At 38.5% G+C, this 18,352-nt stretch overlaps 1 protein-coding gene across 3 annotated transcripts in view; it reads right to left on the reverse strand.

The window, feature by feature from the left end:
• LOC138194477 (CUB and sushi domain-containing protein 3-like) overlaps window positions 1-18,352 on the reverse strand; it is a 229,342-nt gene that overhangs the window by 197,448 nt on the left and 13,542 nt on the right. For all 3 annotated transcript variants that reach the window (XM_069143245.1, XM_069143246.1, XM_069143244.1), the window contains exon 2: window positions 17,027-17,249. In XM_069143245.1, the coding sequence (XP_068999346.1) occupies window positions 17,027-17,249 (223 nt within the window). The remainder of the gene's footprint in view (window positions 1-17,026; window positions 17,250-18,352) is intronic.

Consider the following 18,352-nt stretch of genomic DNA (forward strand, 5'->3'; position numbering starts at 1 on the left):
CAAGAATTTTTTTTAAATTCTAGAGGACAGACACCATAATTTCAACATGTGAAGGATACATGGTAATTAAAACATCTGGCAATTTGACAACTGCTTGCAAAAAATATGCAGTTGATTACAGCTCACTGCAAAAGCCGTTTCTCACTGGAATATGGTGTGAAGTGACAGGGATGTTAATTTTTACAACACTGTATTATACTTATTACATTCAGCTTTCTTTTCTTTTTTTAAAGCTGGAATATAATTTGTACAGAAAGAAAAGTTCAGAGTACTACCTTAAACCCAAAGAATAGCATATGTATTTAAGCAGAATAGACATCTTACCATTTTTAAAATCTAATGCATGTTGGGCTAAAATTGAAGGATTTTACAAGTGTAGGTAGGACTTGGATTAAAATATATAATTATTTTGTGTCAAAGGGATTCCAAATTCATAGAAAACATCATCTACTATGTGGCCCCATTTTTAGCCACTATTATCAGTAACAGTATTTGTTTTGACCGGTCATGCTAATGGAAGATGGAGCTTTAGCAGCCATTCAAAGCTGAAGTTAAATTACTTGACATGAAAAGCATTTGATAGATTTGTTCGCAGCCTCTTCAACTAGAAAACAACATTTGTGAAGTATTCAGAGAGCCAGAGCAGGCAGTAAGTTCCCATCTAAAAAAAACCATTCATAAATTCGATTGAGGGTTATTCCCAAAAATAAGAAAAAGTCATACAAAAATAAATTTTGTGCAGCTCTATGAAAATACCCTGCAAAGCACTACAAGTGTGACTCAGACAGAAACCAGGTGTCATGTATCCGTACTGGATCCAAAGTCAACCAAAAATGTCTGAGCAGCTATAGCGTCCCCTGTTATTTGATCAAAGTAAAAACCCCAGTGGCAAAAGAATGAGTGTGTGTGCCTGGGAACAGTGTGCCAATGACTGCGTGGACAAATGCAGCCTTTCCTTCCACCTCAACACCCTACTTCAGCCCTCAAGGCAGCTGTCAGACATTCCTGCCATCTGATTAGTGTGTTACGTAGCAGCGTGCCATAGAGAGGAGAGACACACAGGAATGATGTACCTCTATTTGTCTAACTCAATGTCTGTCTCCCTCCATCTGTCTCTCCCTCTGTGTTGCACTCTGTCACACTAACTCTCAGTTTCCCTCTTTCTCATTGCATGAGGTTGTTTATTCACTGTTACTTTTCCTTTTCCTGTCCCACCAGTTCACCATTTGTGTCGCTTTGCCTCTTTGTTTGTCTCTGCCCACCTCTTCTTGTTGCCACGCTGCTCTTAACCTCTTTGTGTGACAGAATAAAGATCAAACGGAGACGGAGCAGGGAAGACACCTTAAATGTTCCCAGTGATCTTACCAAGTAATCAACAATTAACTGTCTGCCTTTAGTTCATCGTTAGAAACAGCAAAATAAAGCCTGTTTCTTACAAAGGTGAATCGTGGTCTCTCTGCTGGCCGCCTCTTCGAAACAAAGATGAAAACAGCAGGGGATAATTAACACACTTACTTTGTACTGACATAAATCATTACAGATGCCCCAGCCGCTGACATTTCATTTTAATAGTTGCAGTAATAAAGGTCAAATCATCCTATCAATTAATTCCAAGTTTTTCTCTAGCTAGTATGAGTGAAGAATTTTCAAAAAGCATAATTTCCTGAATTGCACAGGAAAATGTAAAACAGAGAAATCCTGGTGAATGGTCAGAACATTCATATCCTTCACCCTCTGATGAGTGCACTACTCTTCATACAGTATCATACCATCTTTTCCCACTGTATCATTCAGTTGCCAGGACCTCCAGATTAGACTGGGTGCCAAAGGCAGGAAAAAAAAAAACTGGAATAAACTAAAAAAAATTGTAATTAGCTCACACGTGTACCGAGATATGGGGCATTCCTTGATTCCGCCACCATCTCTGCTCTCTGCTTTGTGATTCTGGTATGTTTAGGTAAAGAGAAAAAGACAAATTATGAAATCAATTTACCTTCGATTCACATTGTATTTAGATGGCTCAACTTTTTGTGTTCTTTGTGTTGTGCTGGTGAACTATAGATGTTTCCAAGAAAATAATTTACTCTTCACTCATCAAAGCCTTTACTAGCCAAGACTTTTCCGAAGTTTAAATTGTGCAGCCTGATTTTGTGAATCACCGGTTTGGAATGCGGATGTAATTACTAAGAATTTAGGAAGGACCTGAGTAGTGGATTTAGGAATAGAAGGCACACTCCAATTCAAAGATTTATTTTCCTTCAACTTCTCTGAGCCCTCAAATGCATTTTGTCAAACTCCATGTGGGCTGTCACATGACATGCTCTTCATTTTCACAACACCATTTTTTATAAGAAAGACCGTTGGGGTCTTGGTCACCTCCATGATAAGGGCTCATTTACTCATTTTGGCCAGCTGGCGAAATTTAGGAAGAGTCCTTGTGATTTATAACTTCCATTTTACAATTATCAAGACTACTGTGCTCCTGGTAACACTTCAAGCTATGGTTATATATTGATACCCTGATGTCTACCCACAATTTCATCATAGATGGCTTGGTTTTTGTCCTGTCTGTCTGTCTTTTGTGCAAGCAGGTTATTGCAACCTAGTTACATTTTCAAGTTTATCCAGTTCTATTGTTTGTATAAATACGTTTTTCCTTGTTTGAAGGAAGTGGGTTGGGTGGATGGTTTTATGTAACGACTGACCTGACTGCGAAAGACTCACTTCCGTTTCCACCTGCAAGTTGGAGTTTAAACCCCCTTTTACTGTTGCCATGACTATGAAAGGATGCATAACTTTAAGGAAGTAGTAACCAACGCACAGCACAATCTAAGTTGTCATTTTACCCCAAACCATTATCTTTCTAACCAAGTGTTTTTTGTGCATAAAACTAACCAGGGCGCTAATTTAGGCATCACTACTGTGGGTCGTATTTGATGGTCAGAACAAATGACCTATATGATGGTATGGATTGGAGGACATGTAATTAAAGGAGGCATAATGCACTTGACCACAGAGTGCCACAGAATGCTGAATAGTTTTTCATAATTTAGATATTTAGGTTGTTAATCGCAAACAGGCTAAATTTGCCAAATTTGTCAAAAACCTGTCAAAACACTTGGTAATTAAGGTTGGTTAACTGGAGATAGAAGGGCAAAAATGGCAGTTCTATCTATTACAAATTCAATTACTACACAAGTGGGCAAAAAGTGAAGAGGTCAGTTTCAAATTCACTGTAGGTCATCTCGGATGGAGCTGACAAAGGCTGGAGCAGATAAATAAAGTACTACATTGCTAATAATGAATCACAAAGCTGACAAAACTTGAGACTTAACTCATTATGGTTTGCTTAAAAATGGCTCAAAAGTCAAATTATGTATTTCCATATATGCAATACTGTTTATCATCTCATTATATCCTTGAAATACTGCACACTATTTGGCTACAAATGTATTTCTTTGGTATCTGAAGCAGCATTGTATTTATGTGCCGCACATGCACTCTCTGCACGAACACGCAATACAGACCTAACAGGTTGACTCTAATGGCACCACTTGTTGCATGACTAGTATTGTTCACATTGCAGGATTTTATTACAGGATATAGCAATAAAGTAGCACTATATAGAACACAGGTCAAGAGTCACAGATTTTCTACCACCTATATCTCTATGTGCTCACTGAAAAGTGATTCATAGTGTTATGGATGGTAAAATATGTAGGCTAAATGTCAGGCTAAGTTGTTGACCTCTGTTATTTTTGCATTTATCTCCTCTGTTAAAATACTGTTATGATTCATGTATGAATTGTAAACTATGCTGACCACTTCACAGTCAAATAAAAAGGAATGTTGTACATTAAGAGCTTACAAGCACAAGAAAGAGTCGAGTCAGGGTTCTCCCAAATGATCAGTCAACTCTATGGCTTTGAGGGAGCAAACCAAGCTGTGACACATTAACTGTGCATTTACCATGAGGTCCACAACAGTTATTTGCAGTGTTTGTTGACAAAGTTGTGTATCCCACTTTGCTACAACATCTTGGTCAGATAATGTGGTTTGCTTTACTGAGCAGAGTATTTCCAATCAGATCTAGTTAAGGACAGGACATCTGTCCTGCTAACCAATCCCACACTGAACTAAACGAAGAAGAAATGTGCATCTCCACTGGTGAAATAACAGTGTTACAAGCGATACCATGATTACAGCGAGTTATTAATGTGGATGTGTATTTTGCAAAGCAAAGCACTGAATTTCAAGGTGTTCCTGAACATTTTATCTCGAAAGTTTAAAGAACTCTGCAAACTGCAAATATTAAAATATGGCTGAGTATTGTGTGCAATGTGCTGTGACACTAACAGCGTCTCTGTAAACCAATGGTAGAATTTTGTTTGAAATGTACAAAATCACTGGTATGCTCTCTTTAAAAAGACTTTCAATAGCAACCATCTTAAAAATTAAACTCTCAACTAAATTGATCAGAATTGAGTATCCCTGGAACTTGTGACTTTCTGATGAGTTAAATATTACTCACACATTACAGGGAAAGAAAGAAAACTTTGTAAAATACCAAAGGGTCTATATGTCTCGGGCACAACCGGTAGCTGCTTAAAGAAAAAACATTTAAATGAAATGCCAAGTTTTCAGCTTATTTTAAATAGGTTTGAATGAACATAGAAAGAACAGCGTGTATAATGAAGCCAAACTAAATTATTAGATTCAATATTTTGTGCAAAATCCACTGCAGTCAATGGCCTAAAATCTAACAACCACAGACTTCAGCAGATGCTTCATATCTTCCCTGGTGATGCACTCCCAGGCCTGGGGGGAAGGGGAGGGAGGGGGTCTCTGACTTTGTTCTGGTCTTCAACAAATGGAAGACAGCTCAATCAGTTTGAAATCAGGTGTCTGACTCAGCCAGTAAGAGATATTCCACCTCTTCACCCTGAAAAGTTCTTTGGTTTTCTTTTGCTCTGTGTTTATGGTTGTGGTGCTGCTGAATTATGAGATGTTATCCAATGACTTTTGATGCATTTAACATTTACTTTGAGAGGTGTTTTTTCTCTACACTTTTCTTTGTTCATCATTCCACAGAACTTTGCTCCAAAACTCTACCAGTTTTTGCAAACTGCAACCCGGCCTTTCCGTTTCTGAAACAGACCAGAGGTTTGCATCGGCTGGTGAATCCTCTGACGTTGTGGTCATGAAGTCTTGTCTTGATTGTTGACAAGGAAACATGAACGCTGCATCCTGCAGAGATGATTGACTTGCTGAGCCGTCATCAATGGACTTTTCTTCTCCTTGAAAATCATTTTTCAGTCATCCACAAGACTTGACCTCCTTATTCCACCAGGTCGTTTGCCCTTTTCTGGTTTTCCTGGGTTGCACCTGCTTTTTAGAATGAACCCGACCACTGATTTCAACTACCTCACATTTTTTTGTCTCATAATCATCTTCCGCATTTGCAGGGTCACTTCTTTGCTCCTCATTCTGACAGACAAGTAAATCTAAATGTCAACTCTCAAGCAACTCTGAGTCATGTGCGAGCTCCTGTGAACTCACATTGAGATTACACAGAAATGCCCAGCTGCATAATGGCTTTACTGTTTTTCTTAGCTTACTTTAGAGCACTTGCAGTTGGGCCTCTACACCACTGGTCAAAAGTTTTGAGAATGACACAAATATAAATTTTCACAAAGTCTGCTGCCTCAGTTTTTATGATGGCAATTTGCATATACACAGAATGTTATGAAGAGTGATCAGATTAATTGCAATTAATTGCAAAGTCCCTCTTTGCCATGAAAATTAACTTAATCCCCCAAAAAACATTTCCACTGATTTCAGCCCTGCTACAAAAGGACCAGCTGACATCATGTCAGTGATTCTCTCGTTAACACAGGTGAGAGGCTGGAGACCACTCTGTCATGCTGATTGAGTTAGAATAACAGACTGGAAGCTTTAAAAGGACGGTGGTGCTTGAAATCATTGTTCTTCCTCTGTTAACCACGGTTACCTGCAAGGAAACACGTGCAGTCACCATTGTTTTGCACAAAAAGGACTTCACAGGCAAGGATATTGCTGCTAGTAAAATTGCACCTGAATCAACCATTTATCGGATCATCAAGAACTTCAAGGAGAGAGGTTCAGTTGTTGTGAAGAAGGATTCAGGGCGCCCAAGAAAGTCCAGCAAGCGCCAGTACCGTCTCCTAAAGTTGATTGAGCTGCAGGATCAGAGCACCACCAGTGCAGCTTGCTCGGGAATGGCAGCAGGCAGGTGTGAGTGCATCTGCACGCACAGTGAGGCGAAGACTTTTGGAGGATGGCCTAGTGTCAAGAAGGGCAGCAAAGAAGACACTTCTCTCCAGGAAAACCATCAGGGTCAGACTGACATTCTGCAAAAGGTACAGGGATTGGACTGCTGAGGACCAGGGTAAAGTCATTTTCTCTGATGAATCCCCTTTCTGATTGTTTGGGGCATCCGGAAAAAAGCTTGTCCAGAGAAGAAAAGGTGAGCGGTACCATCAGCCCTGTGTCATGCTAACAGTAATGCATCCCGAGACCATTCATGTGTGGGGTTGCTTCTCAGCCAAGGGAGTGGGCTCACTCACAATTTTGCCTAAGAACACAGCCGTGAATAAAGAATGGTACCAAAACATCCTCCGAGAGCAACTTCTCCCAACCATCCAACAACAGTTTGGTGACGAACAATGCCTTTTCCAGCATGATGGAGCACCTTGCCAGAAGGCAAAAGTGATAACCAAGTGGCTCGAGGAACAAAACATCGACATTTTGGCAGGTGGACAAACAAAAACCCACAAATTCTGACAAACTCCAAGCATTGATTATGCAAGAATGGGCTGCCATCAGTCAGGATGTGGCCCAGAAGTTAATTGACAGCATGCCAGGGTCAATTGCAGAGGTCTTGAAAAAGAAGGGTCAACACTTCAAATATTGACACTGCATAAACTTAATGTAATTGTCAATAAAAGCCTTTGACACTTATGAAATACTTGTAATTATACTTCAGTATACCATAGTACCATCGGACAAAAAGATCTAAAAACACTGAAGCAGCAAACTTTGTGAAAACCAATACTTGTGTCATTCTCAAAACTTTTGGCCAAGGCTGTATGTGTTAAAAGTGCTATATCTCCCGCAGTTATTATATATTGCTTTAATCCCAAATAATGTAGTATACATCATTATATTTCAAACTGAATGCGTTGAAGTACAGAACCTGGCCCTGAAAAACAAAAACTGGACAGTCTGGACTGTATCTCTATCAATTACACTATAATGCTTGGATGTCCTCTGGGCAGGTTTGTCAGACGGTGAAGTTGTTTCACAGTTTGTCAGTGGCCTTTCAGAAGTAGGCTGAAGCTTCTATTCTGACATGACACCCTAATAGAAGTGCTGCTACATTCAGCTTCATGTTAACACCTGTTGTCAAACTACCGGCGCTACCTCGCCTCGGTTACTGAATTTATTCAAGAAGGAAGACCACATTTTAAAATCATACTAGACACAAAGCCAGTCAACAAAGGGTTAAAACATGAGGATATACCCACCGCAGCATGGCTTCTCCTATTCTTTCACATTTCAGATTTCAGTGCCTTCTACTTTGAAAGGCTATCCACCGGACCAACAATTGTATTTTCAATCTGCAAATGCTTTAAGAAAAATTGGTGTTTTAATCAAAAAACAGATGTCTAATTCTGTGGAATGACACAAAATCATTTTGAATGGGGATTTTCTGACTAATGTGCCAACCAATAAGGCTAACATATCAGGCAAGAGTTTAATAATCCAAGTCAATATTATTCCTCAGTAAGATTGGAGGAACTGAATTTAGCACATAGTGTTCTGCTGTGTCGAGACGCTTTCCATCTCCGGGTCGCTTGACTCATCTCTTTCATCGTAGGAGGAAAACTACACATACTGTATACACATACAAGTATACATACACAAACCACAGAGACAGGACCACTGCTGAGACACTCCATATTCTGTTAAAGGTAAGCAAGCAGTATTAATGTCTAGATAATGTTTATTCTCAATTTACCTGGTGTAAATAAAGCTGTTGCTTTTGTTCAAATCCCACGGAAGGGACAACAAAAACTCAAAAACATTCTAATATAAAATATTAAAATACAATAGCAGCTCTACAATTAACAAGTTTCCAAATGACTGTCACTCAAAGTACCTGGAAAGACTTTTTTTGGAGTTGAAGACCGTGACAAAGTGCTCACTTATTCACAAGCTAAAGCAAGAAAACAAGACAGTGTAGCCAAGTTACAAATCAAAAAATAAGCCTTTATCAACATATAATTAGATTTGTGCTTGTCAAAGTAATTTCATAATGGCAGCAGCAATAATGAGGAGACTATTTATGCCGGGCAACAGTGGAATAAAAGGCTTTATTACCCTAAATCTCCTCGCCTCTACTACCCTCAGCATGTAATTTTGGCACGATAATGAGTCCTTCAATCCGCCATTCTCAGACATGAGGGATTGAACATAATGTAAGTGCAGCACCGTGTGAGAGGGATGGGGAAAAACTTCACAGAGCAAAGAGAATACGTAGATCAATGGGGACGCACACTAATCAGTTCCATCACGGGTATGTCGATTCTTTTTCATGTTAAAAATTCATTGTCGCCTTTGTCGTGTTCCCTTCAGAATTTCTGCCTTAATTAATTAATTAATTAATAGCATTAATAAATTAAAGGCCTCTTTAATCTTGATCAAGGTTTCTATTTATAAACACCCTGTAAGAGGAAACGAAAAGCTGAGAACAGCGTTGCCTGTCATTATGTTCACCTTCTTACTTATTCTAAAAACACCTGTGCAAACAACACACCAGCGGGTGTTCGAAGGAAACAGAAAAACAGGGATAACCAGAAAATGAAATAACTTCAGATGATCCCAGATGGAAATAAGCTTCTTTCAGAACAAGTTGCTGGAGGAGAGGGTGGGAAAGTATGTGCTGCATCTTACTCTACAAAGTTAAACAAAAGATAAGAAAACACAAGGTAAGAAAGTGTGTCATTTCCTCCTTCCCAGTGATTTTTGTTTTTGGAGGGAATTAATTGTGGAAGAGCAGGAGTTCTACTCGCACATACTCTGGGCCCTAGAGGCACAGCAAAGACTCATGGAATTATCATTTTCTGGCACCACACAACATAGTTCCACATTGTGAGAAAATCCCCCACTTGGAAAAAAAAACTAAAGTGTGACTAAAACACAAAAGAACAACATTGCTATTTAGAAATTCGGGTTGGATCAGGAAAAACCCATCACAATTTGAGCCCTTTGCTTTTGTCTTATAGTGAGAATTAGTTATACTTTTCCTCCTCCTCTCTGAATGGCAGGATTAGTTCCATGTTAATTTAAAAAGTCTCAGCAAAATACCATCTCTGATTTGTTGCTTTACAAAATGTTAACCCTGTATTATCAGTGATGGCTATTAAAACATAATAACTTGATAAAACACATAATCCTCTAGAAGGGTAAATATGACAATATTTTGTGGTCAAGCATTGTCCAATATTACCAAGAACAACAAATCTGAGGAATCCTATTCTGCAAATGTGGCAACACATCAATAAAAACATTTTTGTACTACATACGCCCACATTAGCGCCACTCTAATTTTATTAGGAAACATCGATCTTTCACAATAATCTTTTCAAATACCACATATCCCTGATATATTGTCAGTGTTTATCCTCTAGTTCAAGTTCTCTCATGTAGTTTCTTGGTTGAGACCAGAAAATCACCAAGACTGTCATCAACCAGTAACATACGACTTCATGGGTTACAGTGTTGATCGGAAACACTGCTGGTGCATGTGACTTCACATTGAAAAACAAAATATCTGTGCATTCACTTGAAATAGTTCACTTCAGCTTGTTTAATTTGACTCCACAGAAAAAACAATTTTATGTTTATATATTCTTTAGGTATTGTGTATATTTTTATTTTGGATTTATAGCGTGTCAGTAAAGAATGCCTTGGTAGAAGAATTTCATTGCAGAGTGCCCTTGTGACCCCTCAGTGGAAAACATGTACAGTACATATATTTATTTCCCTACAGGCTGACTATAAAATGTTGGTAGATAACTATCCTGCAAACGCCAATCATACATTCTCATCAAAATATTGATTCTGCACAGCCACCTTTCTGACATTAGCTTGGTTCCGTTTTCTCGCACTGCATAACATTTCAGCCTTCATCTATCGCACATTTTTGAACCAACATCTCACCTCAGTGTACAGTTGGCAGTACTGTGGACAGCCACACTGCATTGAGAAAAATGCATATTTAATGTATTTAAACTACGGTTTTAACCAGAATCGTCATCGTGCTGCTGACAAAAATAGATTTAGCTCACGCAACACTGCACACCTCACTACCACCGTGTTTCCCTCTCCCTATCTCAGCCATCACTGACCACTTACACAGCATGGCTGGTGCAGCAGTAAAACACTGGAGAAATGAATCAAACCCAACATACTAAGCATTCTGAAAGTACAATGATCACTTTCTGCTTTAGATTTTACAGTAAAAGGTGTCCACTGAACATAGCTGTGTTTGGCTATTATTGTGAATTGCCCGTGTAGATGATGAAAACCAGGTTAAAAGTTGATCTGAAGCTACATTTACATCGAGCGTCACTGTTTCACTCGTTAGAACAACAATCTCACTACAGATACATGTAAACACCAGACTGCATCATCACACACTGATTAACTGATATTTGCCATCACATACTTATGAGAAATCTATCATCAGTCATCCATCGATCAGTTCTCATTATTGTTACACATAATATTCATAATTATTCGGTCAACTGCCCTTCCTTTGAGGATTAATACTGTTTATGAATTCCAATCATAATGATGTGATCCCACCATGCTAACGTTAATATTATTGTTGTTTCCAATTATAATTCAAAGCTTAGAATAATTCATCTGATAATATTTAGTTTGAAGTAATGTATGACAGTGAAACGGACAACATTGCTCTGATACTTTTGTGAACTTGCATACTTTTACCATTTTGTTATGTCAGACAATAAGTCCCTGTACCAGTCAGCCCATTGATGATACATTCCAGTATATTCTAACTAAATGATTACAAATTATTCCAAACATTAAAATTGGTGAATGTATAATGTTCTGCTATCTACAGAAACATTTGTAATTCATTAATCATATCCAGATTCAGTGAGGTCATTTAGTTTGAATAAAAATGGAGTTTAGTGAGAAGTCTATTTATTTCAGACTATTTGCATGCTTTGACAATGGGTCAAGTCCAGCATAGTGAATTAGTTTGGTGAATAACAACAAATGTTTATTGCAGTCTGAGCAAACTACAAACCCCCATCAAATTCAACCACATAAAGCAATGACTCTTCCTGCATCACTGTTAGGAAGAGAGACATCCTATAATCACGGAAAAGTTTCAAACTGAGCATATAGATGCTACCAGACAATAGCTGAACAGCAGTAACCAGAATAAACAGGCCCAACAGACAATTACTCATCAATATTTTCTGTTATGTAGCAACATTGATCCCAACTTTACTGTAACCTCTCCAACTTTCCTCACATCGGCATACAACCACAGCTGCACTTTACAGCTTAAACAATTGGTCAGTTTATCAATTAGCTGAAAGACAGAAAATTAATAGCAACCATTTTGATATAATCAATAAATCATTAAGGGTTATTTTAATGAAAAAAATGTAAAATTCTCTGATTCCAGCTTCATAACAGTGAATATTTTCTGGCTCCTTTCATCCTCGTGATAATAAACTAAATATCTTGTGCTTATTGACTGTTAATCCAGACAAATCGTGACATTTTAGGCTTCATTCACCTTTAGCTTTGAGAAACACTGGTCGACATTATTCTCAAATTTCTGAAATTTTAAAGACCAAACGACAAATCAATTCAAAGATCAAATATCCATCCATCTATTATCTATACCCGCTTTATCCTGAACAGGGTCACGGGGGGGGGGGACTGGAGCCTAGCCCAGCTCACTTAGGGCGAAGGCAGGGTACACCCTGGACAGGTCGCCAGTCTATCACAGGGCCAACACTTACAGCCAGACGGAAACAAAGACCATTCATGCTCTCATTCACACCTAAGGGCAATTTCTAGAATCACCAATTAACCTGAGACGCATGTTTTTTGGACGGTGGGAGGAAGCCGGAGTACCTGGAGAGAACCCGCGCAGGCACAGGGAGGACATGCAAACTCCGCACAGAAAGTCCTAGGCCTGGATACGAACCCGGAACCTTTTCGCTGTGAGGCGACAATGCTAATCACTGCACCGCCCTAAGATCAAATATTTAACATATTCATCAATTATGACGATAATTATTCATTTCAGCCCTCCTACACATGGAGCCTGGGAAAACTCCGCTCTATCGCAATCATATCACAATGAAATTAAATCAGATTAAGTTCCGTCAATTAGAATAATTATGCTGAAGACTACAAACACAAACAATCAAGGCAACACAAAGGCAGAACCACTGAAGCGAAGAAAATACAAAACCTCAGGGTGTGTGGGGTTATCTTGATAAAAAGAAATCCCATTTTGTTTTGAATATTCCCAAAAACTAAATAATTGTTGCTGTCATTTAAAGTGACAGTGGCTTATTCAATAACAAAACCTTGTGATTGTAGGGTTGTTGTTTTTTTTTTTATGTAGCCGTTTATACCTTGACCAGTTTTAAGATAACTAAGAGGAAAAAGAGAGACAAGAAAAACCTCACTTGAAAGATGAGACTGGGGAAGGAGGATGACAACAGTCCTGACGGTTCAGTCTCAACTAATCAGACAGCAGGGCTGTCCACTTCTGACAAACAACTTCACTCTCCAGTGCAGCTGCTGTCACTTTCAGCTACAGTATTTACACCCAAATCTACTTGTACCAACTCTACCAACTTCCACTGAACGTCTACTGGCCATTTCAACTGCAAGAAGTGAACTGAGGCACCTTTAACTGAAGTGAAACAATAAGGTGCACACATAAACTGTATAAAAACGCCACAAACACAACACACAGGAGTCCTCAGACACTGACAGCATGACAGGGTTACACGTGGTGAACTTAAAACAAATTACCTAAAGTTTACACACGCTCTGATAACAATGCAAAATTTTCATATAGGCTACATGTCAACATTATCAAGCAGACCAAGCAAAATACAGCGACTAACCTTAATAAGCTGAATGAATTTTATGGTTTTGCTTCAACAAAGGGCTAGGGTTAGTGCAAAAAGTGCAAAGTGCAAAAACCCTGAAAAACAATACAGTAAATAGGCTATATCATCATAAACAATTAATATAACTTACTAAAGTCGTTTACAGACGTCGAATTGAAGCTTCGCTACCAGTCACGTCTTCTACACACGTGTAATTTCAGTGACTAATTACTATTAGTTGAGTACTTGAATCGTGCTGCGTTCATGAATAGTGGGAAATGTGGGTTTTATTCAATAAAATACACAGGGTCCTTAAATTCTACATTTGCAAACCAAAATTACCGACTAGTTTGGAGACAATACTTATTGTGAAAATTGAGTTTGACAGTAGCCTAACTCTGAATTTTGTTTGCACTGAAGTAAAAATTCTGGCATTGCAACACTACTTAGACTTTACAGCCGATACATTTAAATCAGTATATAAAGCAACATCAACACCATCGGCCTGATTTACTAAAATCTCAAATAACGAGTACTAAATTGCTGTTCCTTCCAAAAGTTTGCAATTTTTTTTGTGGGTGATTTACTAAGAGTATTTGCGTCATTGAAATCAGGTGCAAATCGCTGTATTTAAATGAAGGGTTTGCGTGTGTTGAAGTGATTCCTGCAATGGAAAACAGAGCGACCGCAAAAGACAAAGGAAATCTGATCCCATTGAAATTAAGAAATATAAATATGGCATGAACAAAACGCTTTACAGGAGATTATCAGCAAGGAAGTCAATACTGTGGGAAAAACAAAAAGGCGAAAAATAAAAAGGCTTTGTTAGAAAACTTCGGCAAATAAAAGAGGATGAGATCTTCTAACAAACACCGATCAGCAGGTCCAGCTCTTTCTGTGATGAGCAGGTGACATTTCATTTAGTGCCACGCGAGTGCTCGTGAACTTTATGAAGTCACCTGTGAATTCTGTGGGACACATTCAGGACCTGTGACAGCACACCTGAATAACAGGACTGGGTGGGATATCCAAGCAGCGTTATGCTGGAATGACCCAGAGGCAGAACAATGCTGAGTCGTAAGACGTTTTTTAATTGATGGTATTTCATGGCTCCTCCTTTTGTTGTTGGCTGTCAATCATCATTCAGTTCATTCAATAACTCAGAAATGTCATCGCTGGACAAACGATATGTCTGAATATTTTTTGCCTCTGAGATCTCAAAAATGTTTCCACGGTTGTAAAACCACGTTCTCTACGTATTCTTTAGTTTCCTGCGTGTCCTTCTCACCACAATAAGAGCAGCCTTCTCTCCAGATTTGTATACCTGATTAATACGTTCCTTTCAGTTGTACTAAAATACTCACGCAATCACTTCTCTTATTTCTACTTTCAGGTTTAGTAAATATCGTTGCGGGTGCTAAATTGTTCTATTTGCATGTCCTCTCACAGTATGTTGCACCTTCAGGTAGAAACGCCCAATAGTACATATGCATGCAGGCGAACACGCAAAATGGAAAATGTGTGTTAAATTGCACATTTCAAAGACGCAATCCTCCCTGTACATCGTTAGTAAATCTGCTTGGGCATTTTTTTTTTGCGGGTGGTGAGGAGTTTGCAGGTGATTTTACATACTCCAAATGTTTAGTAAATCAGGCACCATGTGTGCTGAAATTTAACTTAATTTACTGACATTAAAGAGTCATCTGTTTCTGACAGGCTTGAGCCAATGTTTTGTTTATAGGGCTAAGTATTTTAGTTTGGTTTAATTTAAGTTAGCCTACTTATTTCAGGAGAGTAAAATATAAAAGTAAAGACATAGTACAATCAGGAATTTCTCTATAATTGATTATAGACTTGAAATAGACTTGTTTAGCTATTTAGGACAAGAGTTATATATAGCATGAGATCAGTAAGTGATGAGGAATCAACCATTATGGTGACAAGCCTTTCATAAGCCTGACCTTGAAAACCACATTATGCAACCTAATCTTTTAAGCATCAGAAGTGGTTCAGCCACTAAAGTATCAACAATGATTCAGCTCTTCAATTATTCCCCTCAGTGCCACTTTCTGCTATACATCCTTCACTGTATTAGCATGTGACCTCGGCCCACTTCCACTAAAGTTGAGCCACAAAAATTAGCCAGGAGACATCATTTGGTTCCGTCTTTCTGAGTGTTTGACAGTGAAATGCTAGACCACACTTTCACCTCTGATGGAGCATGCTTGTGAATATAAGTGGATCATCAGACACTAAGATGTCTTTTAAAAAAGAAGCTTTTGACAGTTTCAAAAGCTGACGTGTGGATCCACACTTCTGTATCAGCTCATCCGAGAGATAATCTTCTCATAATAAACAGTGCACTTATCTATAAAGAATGGGGTTATTTTTGAGCAATTTGGTTTGACAAGGAACATTTTTAATCTTTGTGATTTTTGAATGATTCTTTAAAGCAGGATATGTTTAGGAAAGTGGGAAAATGAACATCCTCAGAATACAGTGCAGATTTTTTTTATAAATCATACTTCCTCCTTTTTAAAATACATTTACAGATTTACAGATCTTTCTTCATTAGGCAAGTCAGTAATGACTGACTTAAAACGTTCACAGTCAAATCAGTTTGCAAGGTTTGGTGGGTTTGACTGAGCTATTGTCGGTCATAGTATGCTAAATACAAATAAAAATCCTTGAGCAGTGTGTCCCGAAAAAAGCTAAGAAAGGTGTACTCAGAGGAAAATATGATTATTATTAGGACCTGATCCATCAGTCTTTCTGTCTCTGTACATGCATGCGTATTTAGAGCAGAGTTTGTACACCAATCCCTAATTATATCTTGCACGTTCAGTGCAGTCATCTAAACATCAGTTGTAGCATTTTTACCATTTTGGGGAGTGAATTTTTTTTCTTTAAACTCAGTTGTTAAATTAAATTTACTTTGAAATCTGAATCTGCTGTCAAAATTGAACACAGCATGGGCCAAATAATTCTGTTAGAGACAAATACTGAGGAGGCAACATGAAAACAAAGCAAAGAAACATCTGAAAAATTTTCCACATCTCTGGAACGTCAGGCTTTTGTCAGAATTCAGAAAACAGAGAGTAAACAGTTGTTTGTTAGTTCAGTAGCTTAGGTAAACAAAAATAAATCTTTGTGTTTGATGTTCATGTTTTTCTCCACCTCCATTGCCTCCAGTGAACCATTTGAATAAAGGAAGGTGGCCACTGAGCTGACCCATGCATCACTGAAGCCAACACAGCATACTCATTCAGAAGTGAACACTGGGGTTCCTGCTTGGAGCTTTCGAGTGATCGTTTCTTTGCTTTTGAATTTAAAGGCATGGATATTTACAGTGTGTTTCATGAAAGAAGCAGCTTTTCTGACTTTTATTTCTGCTATTGTTGAAATATATTAGATATACAAGCCTCCACAGACTATCCATTTTGCACACAAAAATAGAAACAAATATGCTACATTTAAAGAGTCTTTTGGTTTAAAGTACAAGAAGCATTTCTGCAAGCTGTCTCCTCTGAAACCGAAACTCAAAATAAGCTTATTACATGTAAATCACAATGAGAATTATTGATAGTCTTGAGAAGGCGGTTCGGTTCTTCACAAAGGAAAGAACAAACACCCAACACTCCTCACACACTACATGAGACATGCCTGACACCTCCCTGACCAAAATAAGCAGTCTTTATCATGTGTACATTAAACATGAACTATCCGCCAGAAGCCCTTCCATCCATGCTTGCCAGCCTTCAAACGCAGCCCTCAAGGTGTGTTGGCTTCAGGGCCCTCTTCCTTACCTCGTCCTGAAGTTAGCCGGGTGTGGATGCCCGTCATACAAAGATAAAAAGTCATATTCCTCCTCCACAGCGAAAGATTGAAAAACTATATGAATCCTGGTCCCTTCCTCGGCAACAACCACCCAGGTACAGTTCGCTCCATTCGGATATCCATATGGAAACCCGGGGCTTTCTATCGTCCCATTCCTCCCTTTTAAAGTGCCTCCACAAGTATGGATAAAACCTGGAGAGAAAGAGAGCAAGCATTAAGTTATTATCAAATGCACGTTTAGTTGAGGAGAAAAATGTAAAAGGTTGTACAACACAGGAAAGGCGTACATTTTAGGCATCATTACAGACCATATTTAATTTTGATAAACTTTGCCTAGGCGAAGTATCAAAGGAGCAATAAATGAACTGAATGGCATTCATTTTTCATAAACCGGTCTCTGCAGATGTTGTTACAGGTCACATTTTATTTGAATAACTGTATGCTAAGGTTCAGGTGCAATATTTCTTCAACATGAGAACAAATTGTTTGGAAAATCCAAATTGTTCTCAGCTGGCAGAAGCTGTGAGAAATCTGGCAAATTTTGTGTTTCCATTTATATTTTCTGTTCCCCTTCAAATTAAGAAAAAAATAAATAAGCTGCTACACCTTCTGCTGTAATAATGGGAGGAAACAAAACACAATTTAGGGTGTTTTATCAAAAAAAAAAAAAAGCTTCTGATGCATCATAACTGACAACATTTTTCCCAGAAGGTCAGAAATAAGCAATAACCTCAAATCTGATGGTACAAGCCTCAAACAGTCGGCCCACACAAGATAGACCTTTGCACCTTAATGCACTAGCTTGTTGAAAATCAATACCCTTGACATATTCGATTACATTTTATATCATGACTGTCAAACTACAATAATCTGGTTGATTGGCTTGCCTTTGTGGTTTGGACATAAATGATCTTACAGTATGTGTCACAGCTAAGTACCCCTTATACATACAAAAGCATTATCTGACAGACAGACATTTACTGTACACTCATTCTCACACAATCACACCTGCTCACTCCACACGTCCACATCCAGTGTACTCCCACACACAAACAATACATGAACATGTTCCCTTACACGCTGTGTCGCAGTGCAAAAAGTATGCCCTTTATTTGAGACTATCATGCATGTTGTCTAATGAAATGCAAACTTAATTAAGATGCATGGTTTACTCCCCACAATTTACTCCAAGTCTAATTAGTTTTTCACACTCAGTAGGTAAAGGATGTTTTGCATAGTGTTGGCCAGACACACGCACACACATATACAAGCACACACACACACACACACACACA

This window comes from Embiotoca jacksoni, unplaced genomic scaffold (genome assembly GCF_022577435.1).
Source record: "Embiotoca jacksoni isolate LCO1_2020_lvr unplaced genomic scaffold, fEmbJac1.0.p SCAF_11, whole genome shotgun sequence".
Lineage (NCBI taxonomy): Eukaryota > Metazoa > Chordata > Actinopteri > Embiotocidae > Embiotoca > Embiotoca jacksoni.